Consider the following 11,963-nt stretch of genomic DNA (forward strand, 5'->3'; position numbering starts at 1 on the left):
TTCAGCACGTGCCTCCCAGCGGCAGCAGTGGTGAGCAGGTTAGTGTGGAGGAGCAGTAATCTCAGCACTCAACAAATTCCCAACAGTGCAATAACTTGCTTGTCCAGCCCTGTGCTTATCTTATTTAAAAGAGAATAATTTTACTGCACAATAAAACTCAGTCCTACACACTACTAAATATTTCAGGTACTCAAAGTCTCCGGTGTAGAACACATTCATTCTGGTGAGGATACCCCTCTGCCCCCCCCTCTTCCCCTATCTTAAGGTTACCCTGGTATGATTATTAGGCAGTGCTCTCTCCATCTGCTAAGCAAGAGGAGGTACTCCGTATCAGTCTTCGGTCAGGGCCCTCTTCTTGGCACATGGTATTGGCTGTAAACTGCGGTTCGCAGCAGGGTTCCCTCCACATGGACTGTCGAGTGAATCAGCCATTCAGCTGAGGCGGCCTCCTGGGGCCAAGGCACCGAAGCAGTCTCCTTCTGGTCTCCAGTGTGCGGTGGACCCCAAATGAGTCACCTTAAGAGGCTTTAAGTTTCAGCAGCAGCAGCTTAGTCCAGTTGGGCACAGTTTGGGTCAACGCTTCGGTCAGCTGCACATTCACTCGGGCATAAAGTGGGTAAGTACATTGAGACAGCAGCTGCACCGATAATGGCATAGTCCACTCGGGTTTTATATAAAAATTAAGGAGAGAGGGGCCCCGTACCACAAAAGGGGTGGAGCGCCAACAGACACAAGTCAAAACAAAGATTCCCCTTTTGGAAAAGCAAAATTTGTCAACACATTCACAACTTCATACACTTGATCACCAGGACAAGACACCCAAAAATCATCTCGTTAACAGCCTGCATATAAAAATTTTCATATGTTTTTATTGTTATAAAATAGATCATATAATCAGACACAAATTCATAAAAATACACACAATAAAACAATGTAGAAGTTTAAGATAAAAACAACAATGCACAGTATCCTACCTATACATAGAACACACTACACATACATTAGTGTAAAATAAAGGGAGACACAGTAAGGAGCGTATTTTGATCTCTCATCATCAGGAGTTAGGAGACATATGATCATGATCTACTCATTTCCTAGTTGATTATATCAACATTTGCGTAATTTGGAAACTAGGAGTCACAACAATCTATACTCTCCCTCCTACGAATGCGTCGACGCGTTTCGGTGGAAATATGAAGATAGCAGACCACCTTCTTCAGGACAAGTAATAATATTCTCCCATGTCGTCAGAAAACAGTCTTATATGCACCAATTGAGTGGACCTCGGCTACTGAAGGGATCCTAACCTCCTCCTTGTGCCTCATCCAGATTACTCAACAGGCCAAATACTGATACAGTCTATTATAGCCTTTTACAGCCTTGTTCTTACAGCGTAAATACGTGCGTTTGATGGAAAATATGTCTTAGATGCATAGGTGGGTCGAAAACCTCAAGAGCGATTCCAATTAGGTTATAAACAGTGGGAGTATCTATTTTTTCTCCTCATGGATAAGTACACGGTGGATACAATCCTATGTCCGTAAAAAGGCGCGTACGCGTCAGGAAATAAGCTGGTGGGACCTGTTGAATTATTTCCTGACGCGTACGCGCCTTTTTACGGACATAGGATTGTATCCACCGTGTACTTATCCATGAGGAGAAAAAATAGATACTCCCACTGTTTATAACCTAATTGGAATCGCTCTTGAGGTTTTCAACCCACCAATGCATCTAAGACATATTTTCCATCAAACGCACGTATTTACGCTGTAAGAACAAGGCTGTAAAAGGCTATAATAGACTGTATCAGTATTTGGCCTGTTGAGTAATCTGGATGAGGCACAAGGAGGAGGTTAGGATCCCTTCAGTAGCCGAGGTCCACTCAATTGGTGCATATAAGACTGTTTTCTGACGACATGGGAGAATATTATTACTTGTCCTGAAGAAGGTGCTCTGCTATCTTCATATTTCCACCGAAACGCGTCGACGCATTCGTAGGAGGGAGAGTATAGATTGTTGTGACTCCTAGTTTCCAAATTACGCAAATGTTGATATAATCAACTAGGAAATGAGTAGATCATGATCATATGTCTCCTAACTCCTGATGATGAGAGATCAAAATACGCTCCTTACTGAGTCTCCCTTTATTTTACACTAATGTATGTGTAGTGTGTTCTATGTATAGGTAGGATACTGTGCATTGTTGTTTTTATCTTAAACTTCTACATTGTTTTATTGTGTGTATTTTTATGAATTTGTGTCTGATTATATGATCTATTTTATAACAATAAAAACATATGAAAATTTTTATATGCAGGCTGTTAACGAGATGATTTTTGGGTGTCTTGTCCTGGTGATCAAGTGTATGAAGTTGTGAATGTGTTGACAAATTTTGCTTTTCCAAAGGGGGACTATAGTCCACTCGGGCACAGGCTGGGCAAGTGGCAGGGGCTTGATACAAACCTCTTCTCAGTGTGGCACCCCACTCACGCACACTTGGGGCGAGTGGCATGATTGTGGCAGCAGAGTCAGTTCAGGCACACATGGGGAATGCCATAGTTTAGCAATAGTCCTTCTTCTTTAGTCTTTCTTCTTGCTCTGGCACTCTTGGGTCTTCTATCTTGTGTCCTTCTTAAGCTCAGTATTTGTCTAGAGTGAGGCTTGTCACAAGAGAGTCATCTTCAAGTTAGAGCACCCACAGCAGAGGCAGAAGGGGGTATGATCAGGCTGCACCTGGCCATCAAAGTCAAACATGACATTGCCCAGGAAGAAAGACTGATGGATGACATTTTGTAAAGGACCTTTCACACTCTGTACGATCACAACTCATCAGCAGCCCTGTGAAGCAAAAAGACTTCATTGACTTTCTATACGGATTCAGTCTCCTTTGTCCCCATTTCAGAGCCACGGCCCGCTCCCTCGCGTCTCTGGAATGTCAGCAATACACTTCCACTGTTGTGGAAGGTGAGCTCACCACCAATGTGTGCACATGAACAGGCCAGGGGTTTCCAAAATGGAACACTGATGCTTCTTTCACTCTGGTTCAGCCAAACAAGGACAATGTGTGTAGCATCCACACCACACACATACATACACACATGAGCTCACCATATTAGCACAAGGATCTAGATTCATGTGTAGCAGTGTAACTTGAAGTGGGTGGGCTGGTAGGCCCCCAGTCTTGTGACACAGATAAAAGATCTGGTCACACTAGGATTGCTAAAACACAGGATGCCGCCGCCACCGCGCATGCTTGTGCCTGTGACAATGACAATAATCTCCTGTTACTGCAGAGAGTGCTGCTTCTGCACCACTCCAGGACAGGTCCAGGACTGCGCTCACATCAAGGGACAGGCCTAGTCCTTTGTGCAGAAACTAAATTAGCGTGAGGCAGAAGGCAAACGCCTAAAACCAGGGTACGAGGTACTTAAAGTTGGGCACTCGGGGGAGAGGACACAACTATACACCCTGCAGGGGACGCTTCTATTCCAACGTTCACGTATGACTCTCTCAACATACACTCACAGCCCTGGCCACTGAAAGCCGTTTCTAGTTTTCTTTGTGATAGGCAGGCCAATATGACCACAATGAATTGAATGAATTCTTTGTCTAAATTATACTGGGGAAATTACCTTATCAACCCTCATAAGCAATCGATTCTTAAGAGGTAATTTGCCGGCTCCTTTCCAGGCAGATTTCCTTTGGGACACTCTTTAGGCACACGCTTCATCGCCTGCTTTAAAATCATATTGTTACCGAATTCAGTGCGCCATACTTTCACATCATTACAATCCATGAAACCATCAACTTTAGCAATTACGCATTCTTCAATGTCCTCTTCATCCTGATGAAAACCCCCTTCGTTTTCACCCCTCAGAATATCAACTAAGGCTCTGTATAGGTCAGTCCTATGTATCAAAGGTCTCCTCTACAGAAAAGATTTGAATTTGTCGACGCCACAGACATGCAAGATTTCATTTTCAATAACTGGCTATCTTCTTTCCAATTATTTCGAGGTTCTTAATGCAATGTCCACGGTTACATTAGTTACACCATCATGTTGGGAGAGTACAGCACCAAACCACACAAACGTGCATCAGCAGTAGTATACATGAGCCTCCATACACAGCTGCATCTGCAGAAGTATACATGAGCCTCCACACAAGGTTGCATCTGCAGTAGTATACATGAGCCTCCACACAAGCTTGTATCGGCAGTAGCATATATGAGCCTCCACACACAGCTGCATCTGCAGTAGTATACATGAGCCTCCACACAAGCTTGCATCGGCAGTAGTATACATGAGCCTCCACACACGGTTGCATCTGCAGTAGTATACATGAGCCTCCACACAAGCTTGCATCTGCAGTGGTATACATGAGCCTCCACACACGGTTGCATCTGCAGTAGTATACATGAGCCTCCACACACGGTTGCATCTGCAGTAGTATACATGAGCCTTCTCACAAGCTTGCATCGGCAGTAGTATACATGAGCCTCCACACACGGTTGCATCTGCAGTAGTATACATGAGCCTCCACACACGGTTGCATCAGCAGTAGTATACATGAGCCTCCACACACGGTTGCATCAGCAGTAGTATACATGAGCCTCCACTCACGGTTGCATCTGCAGTGGTATACATGAGCCTCCACACACGGTTGCATCTGCAGTAGTATACATGAGCCTCCACACACGGTTGCATCTGCAGTAGTATACATGAGCCTTCTCACAAGCTTGCATCGGCAGTAGTATACATGAGCCTCCACACACGGTTGCATCTGCAGTAGTATACATGAGCCTCCACACACGGTTGCATCAGCAGTAGTATACATGAGCCTCCACACACGGTTGCATCAGCAGTAGTATACATGAGCCTCCACACACAGCTGCATCTGCAGTAGTATACATGAGCCTCCACACACGGTTGCATCTGCAGTAGTATACATGAGCCTCCACACACGGTTGCATCTGCAGTAGTATACATGAGCCTCCACACACGGTTGCATCTGCAGTAGTATACAAGAGCCTCCACACACGGTTGCATCTGCAGTGGTATACATGAGCCTCCACACACGGTTGCATCGGCAGTAGTATACATGAGCCTCCACATACCGTTGGATCTGCAGCAGTATACATGAGCCTCCACACACGGTTGCATCTGCAGTAGTATACATGAGCCTCCACACACAGCTGCATCTGCAGTAGTATACATGAGCCTCCACACACGGTTGCATCTGCAGTAGTATACATGAGCCTCCTCACACGGTTGCATCAGCAGTAGTATACATGAGCCTCCACACACGGTTGCATCTGCAGTAGTATACACGAGCCTCCACACACATCTGCATCTGCAGTAGTATACATGAGTCTCCACACACGGTTGCATCTGCAGTAGTATACATGAGCCTCCACACACGGTTGCATCTGCAGTGGTATACATGAGCCTCCACACACGGTTGCATCTGCTGTGGTATACATGAGCCTCCACACATGGTTGCATCTGCAGTGGTATACATGAGCCTCCACACAAGCTTGCATCGGCAGTAGTATACATGAGCCTCCACACACGGTTGCATCTGCAGTAGTATACATGAGCCTTCACACACGGTTGCATCTGCAGTGGCATACATGAGCCTCCACACACGGATGCATCTGCAGTGGTATACATGAGCCTCCACACACGGTTGCATCTGCAGTGGTATACATGAGCCTCCACACAAGCTTGCGTCTGCAGTGGTATACATGAGCCTCCACACAAGCTTGTATCGGCAGTAGTATACATGAGCCTCCACACAAGCTTGCTTCGGCAGTAGTATACATGAGCCTCCACACAAGCTTGCATCTGCAGTAGTATACATGAGCCTCCTCACAAGCTTGTATCTGCACTAGTATACATGAGCCTCCACACACGGTTGCATCTGCAGTAGTATACATAAGCCTCCTCACAAGCTTGCAGCGGCAGTAGTATACATGAGCCTCCACACACGGTTGCATATGCAGTAGTATACATGAGCCTCCACACAAGCTTGCATCGGCAGTAGTATACATGAGCTTCCACACACGGTTGCATCTGCAGTAGTATACATGAGCCTCCACACACGGTTGCATCTGCAGTAGTATACATGAGCCTCCACACAAGCTTGCATCGACAGTAGTATACATGAGCCACCACACAAGCTTGCATTGGCAGTAGTATACATGAGCCTCCACACAAGCTTGCATCGGCAGTAGTATACATGAGCCTCCACACAAGCTTGCATCGACAGTAGTATACATGAGCCACCACACAAGCTTGCATTGGCAGTAGTATACATGAGCCTCCACACAAGCTTGCATCGGCAGTAGTATACATGAGCCTCCACACAAGCTTGCATCGGCAGTAGTATACGTGAGCATCCACACAAGCTTGCATCTGCAGTAGTATACATGAGCCTCCTCACAAGCTTGCATCTGCAGTAGTATACATGAGCCTCCACACACGGTTGCATCTGCAGTAGTATACATGAGCCTCTTCACAAGCTTGCAGCGGCAGTAGTATACATGAGCCTCCACACATGGGTGCAGCGGCAGTAGTATACATGAGCCTCCCACAAGCTTGCATTGGCAGTAGTATACATGAGCCTCCACACACGGTTGCATCTGCCGTAGTATACATGAGCCTCCACACACGGTTGCAGTGCAGGTGCTGAGGAAACACCTTTTGTCCACATTTGGGTTGGCCATTTTCCGACAATAGAAAATGATTACCTTTTTAAATAGCAATTGAAACTTTCAGTTACTTTCGTGAAATCTTTTAAAGTTTTTTAATCGACATTTTACATTCCTAAAAATGAAAGCAACTGATCGCTTTCCTTGTGAGGAGGAACCCTACTAATGCTGTTGAGTAACAGGGTTTGGGCTTTGACCTTTGGAACAATACAACATGATCCAAGTACTCAGCTTCAAGTGTTTTGAAATTGCATGTGTCTTTCCTTAAAGTTATCCCCCTGTTTAATAACATAGACAAAACTTTTTCAACACCAGTATCATTCTTTCTTGTTAACAAAATCATGAACTAAAAGTTATAGAGATTTTGAGATAAGATTTAGTAAATGAAAGTGTATTACATATACAGGAAACAGTTTGACATAAAAACCATTAGAAGTCTGCCAATTCACAGCAAAATCGGGGGGCTGCCCATAACGGCCTGCAGACCCCGTCACAGAGTGCAACCATGTTTAACAGATCTCTGAAAATAATTTGCTACATCCCAGCAAATAAAAGGTGAAGAGAGGATCTGAAGACACATCAACACTGGCCTACATTGACTGATATTGACAGAATTCAGAATACTTTTCAAGAAATGTAAACTAAGTGCACTATAGTCATCGGAAAAAACATAAATCGCACAGTCGACAGAGGTGAACCAAGATGTTGGCGATGAGGTACCCTACCCACCAAACTTGAAAAAAAGCTGCTTAGTCTGTGTCTGGAGAAGTTGTGTATACACTGTACAAGTTATTTAAGGTACCCAGATGAGAGAATGGCTCTGGGTCTGACGAGAGTGTTTGTGCCAGTGGCTCTGATTTGAGCACATTGGCCGGTGAAGATGCTTCAGGGGTGGGGTCTGCTGATGTTAAGGAAGATATGGAGGACATTCTTAGTCCAATGGAGGATATTTAGCAGAGAATGGTAGCAGAGGTGACTGTCATGCAAATGACCCCACCCTCCCATATTGAAGGTTTGGGTGAGTAGGGGTGAGAGGCGTTGGTCTATCCCAGTGGTTTATTTCCTCTGGTAATAGCTAATGCTACTATAGGAGGGGCTCATTGACCTAGATGAAGGCAGAAGGTTGCACTAAGGTACATGAGGTAGCATCAGGGTCGGGGAGGTGTGAGAGGCGGCAAATGGCTGGGCTCAACCAAGCAGAGTGAGGGGGCAAAGAGGGAACACGCTAGGGTTGCATCAGGATGGCAGCTGTCACTAAGCCTCAGTCTTAGTGCCAATTCAGTAAGAGTCGAATAGACCAAACATGGAGTGTGTGCTGTGTTTCTTGAAGCCAGAAGCCAAAATAAAAACAGTTTTAGAAAATGGATGAATAAAATTTCAATGAATGAATAAGGTTTACTTGGATGTTATTTGTAATCAGCGGATAGGATTCAGAACAAAAGAGAAATGTGACAATTACAAAGAAACAGTGTCGCGCTTGAACAGGGTAATGATATATAATGAGTAAAAATGTCAAACAGTAGTAAATGCTTTGACAAAATAATAAATTGCTGAACTCTAGATAAAACAAGCAAGCAATTCATGTTTTCATTAATTTTAAATAACAGAGAAGAGTTAGTTTAGAAATTGACAGCTGCGTAGAATGCTCTCAAATACAGTGTCTCCCTTTACAGGTGGATGGAACATGCCATTGGACAGCAGGTACGTGACCCTGACTGGCACCATCACCCGTGGAAAAAAGAAGGGCCAGATGGTGGACATCCATGTGACACTTACTGAAAAGGAACTCCAGGAGTTGACCAGGTCCAAGGAGCCTCTGAAGGATGACGCACAAGAGGGGAAGAAGAGGTGCACTGTTGGCTTGGACAAGGGTCCCCAGATCCTCCTGTGGAGTATCGCCTGCCTCCCAGTCATCTTCGTGCTCTCCTTCGTCTTATCGTTCTACTATGGCACCATCACGTGGTACAACATCTTCTTAGTTTACAACGAAGAGAGGACATTTTGGCACAAGATTACCGTCTGCCCCTTCCTGATGATCTTCTACCCCATCATCATTGTGTCTGTGTCCTTCTCGCTAGGCCTCTACACCGCCATCACGCAAATCTCCTGGTCATTCAGCGAGTGGTGGCGCGCGGTGAGGGATATGGAGAAGGGGTTCTGTGGCTGGCTCTGCAGTAAGCTGGGCCTGGAAGACTGTTCCCCTTACAGCATTGTCGAGTTACTAGACTCGGATAACGTCTCAGGCAGCCTATCTGGGAAAGGCTCGGCTCAGGGGGTTGATACCTCTGTGGTCTGAGGATTGGATTCAGTCTAACTCAGATTTAACGTCAGATTAAGGTCACTGGCAATTTTCCTGGTTTTAGGCACTTTACCGCAGGCGCAAATTGACAACAGTAGTCCTCTGCACAATAGTCGGACCTTTCACAACATTACTACTTACGTTCATATATTATTTAATATACTTTGACATATTAGCTATTGATCATTTATAACAGTGTTGCGTTTTAGCAAGACTGCACAGCTGTAGTGGGAACCACCATAAACATGTGCAGGGAAGAGACAAAACTGTGCCCTGCAATATGCATGTGCCAAAAAAAACTGATTAGTGGATCACTCCAGCTGTTTTGAAAACTACTTCAGGATTATGTGCAATGAGACGATTTTTATGTTTATTTTAATATTGGCTCCAAATTATTTTTTTGCCCTCTAGCATTTGTGTCTGTCAAGGCCTTTTTAAGTGCATTTGATAGCAGCAGTACTTTGAGAAACCTTGAGAAAATCAAATTGTTGCTTTGATCTTTTGGGTCAGTCTGGGTCCCTTTTTCAGGCCGAGCTTTAATTCTTGTTTTATACATAACCTTGGCTATTCTTCTTCTTTCAGGCATAGTTTGGGTTCCTGTTTCAAACTCAGCCCCAGTTCCCACACCATTGCCCCCCATCCATCTTCTCCCTATCCTATGTACCTTTGAATCTTCCAGAGGTTACTTCTATTGGTGGTTAAGGTTCGTTCACGCTTCAGTGAGACTGGCACACGAGCAGAGATCTCCAATGGGGACCAGCACAGCAGCACTATGATGCAACTCAGTCTGGACAGTTTGGAGTACCACGAGCAACTTCCACGTAACTTAAGATCACATCATACTTAGAAATGCAATTTGAAAATGGGCATTTCATGTTTGCTAGGAGTTTATGGTATGTATTTTCCAAATGTGAACCTCCCTTGTTACTAAGCCATTTTAAAGACACACTCAGTCCTATGGTGTCTCACTTCAGTCTGTAATGGTGCCTGGTGCTAATGCTATTAATGCTGTTATTGGGACTGATTTGTATTAGTTGTAGTTAGACAGAAAATCAGAAATACCATCGACCAAAATGTCATGTCAAGAATATCGAAGACAGAAGTATCACAAAGGTAAGTTTCTATAGGTAAGCAAAGTTTTACTATAGATAACTCCATATATATGTACCTTCACAATATATATATCTCATCAAGGTAAGTAGATGTCGAGTAAAGAATAGTAAATCTATACTTACCTATTTGCACTGACCTTCTCGATATTTTGGTCTTCGATATTTTTGACACAATATTATGTCCAGACGATATTTCTGTTTCCGATATTCTGTCAGTGATCCGTATAGCACACACTGCATTGCCTTTTGTCGCGTAAACTATTTCTGACTGAGAATAGTTTGAAGGCTGAGTTGGCCTCTCCCTGCATGATTTTAAGCCTGGAGATGTTCATTGATTCGGCAGCAGATGCGTATCTGACTGATTGATCGTGCCAATTTATGTTTCAACATGTACATTGCTTACCACTATTTACAGGTGCTTTTCCTTTCTCATCTTCTTTCACCCTGCATTAGTTTTTCAATATCTAAGGAACTTTCATCTTTGTCTTGTTTTTCACATATATTTTGTTCTAATTTTTGCTACTTTTTACATTTTATGATTTAAAAATGTGACCAGTCATCAAGGACTGAAATACTTTCCGAAACTCTTGCACTCAGTCAGGTGTACTACCATGGAGTGTAATGAATCTATTAGCTGTCATGTCTACGGAAAACGCTTGCTAATCTGTGGCCCTCTCCAGGTAAAACTGCCTTCCAGCTTCGCGATCAGGTGTTTATTACATTAACGGATGTTTGTGCTGGCAAGTCTTGTACAGTGTCAGGTGCAAGTTAAGAATATTGTAGCTTGGTTTCTGGCACATTGTATGTGTAGTGAATAAGTCAATGGATCATCAGTAGGGATTTGCTACTCAGCACACCCTGGGAAAATTGTCAACACAATCAACGCATGGATTGTGTATTTTCCATCTCTGACAAGCATCCTCTGTTGTCTACCAAACAAACTGTACCATACTTTGTTTGTAAAGTTTGGTTTAATAAAAAAGACCATGTTCTTTGTTGGGGGGATGAAGACAAGGGTGAGATGCCACTCATTGCTTGATGTTATGATCTTTTACCTGGTGGGTATCGGACTGCTTGTTTGCACTTGTATATGGAGGAATGTTCTGTACATCTGACTCTTTGCACTGTTTGCTTCCTGGGGTTGCACATGTTGGGTTAAGCACGATGCCAGCCCGCATGGCATTGGAAAAGCATGTTCGGCTGGTTTTGTATGGCACTGATTAAATATGTGTAAGAGAGTACAAGGCTGTGTGTTGTTATTCTTTATCTATCTATAAACAGTGCTCTTTGGTGTCCAGAGGAGTCAGAGGAATGGGGACACTTTCCATTACCTCCTTTACATTCCCAAGGTGTTGCTGAGCCCAAATATTGCTTTCTTGTTTGTGTTAGATATATCTTCTAGATCAGTGTTTCCCAAACTGGGGTCCGCGGATCCCCAGGGGTGCGTGACACATTACCAGGGGGTCCGTAGGCAGCAGTTTTAAAAGCACAGTAACGTTTCTTGTATAATTAGCAGCTTCCGAGCAACAATAAAAGTGTCAAGATAATGCCAGTGATGTCAAGCCCAGCTTCGCAGGATCCGGTTGCAGCAGAAAATGGTCCACCTCCAGATATGACCCACACCCAACCACTAAAAGGAACTGGGTGTGCGAAAGATCAGGAGGGGGAAAGGAAAGGGAAAGGGACAGCAGTGGACAAAAAGGACCTGAAACAACAAAACAGACAGGAATAAAATACGATAATCACCACTACTCTCAAAATGGTCTCGCTAAGATGTATATGTACCTGTATCAACCAAAAAGCCACAACACCTGAACACAGCCGGCTCGCCTAATGCCCTC

General features: G+C 44.2%; 1 protein-coding gene across 1 annotated transcript in view; it reads left to right on the forward strand.

The window, feature by feature from the left end:
• The window catches only part of TMEM169 (transmembrane protein 169), a 51,289-nt gene extending 39,929 nt beyond the window's left edge, over positions 1 to 11,360 (forward strand). The window contains exon 3 of the mRNA XM_085649957.1: positions 8,385 to 11,360. Coding sequence (XP_085506083.1) covers positions 8,385 to 9,007 — 623 coding nt within the window. The 3' untranslated portion in view covers positions 9,008 to 11,360. The remainder of the gene's footprint in view (positions 1 to 8,384) is intronic.
• The last annotated feature ends 603 nt before the right edge of the window (positions 11,361 to 11,963 follow it).

Source organism: Triturus cristatus, chromosome 3_2 (genome assembly GCF_964204655.1).
Source record: "Triturus cristatus chromosome 3_2, aTriCri1.1, whole genome shotgun sequence".
In the NCBI taxonomy this organism is placed as follows: domain Eukaryota; kingdom Metazoa; phylum Chordata; class Amphibia; order Caudata; family Salamandridae; genus Triturus; species Triturus cristatus.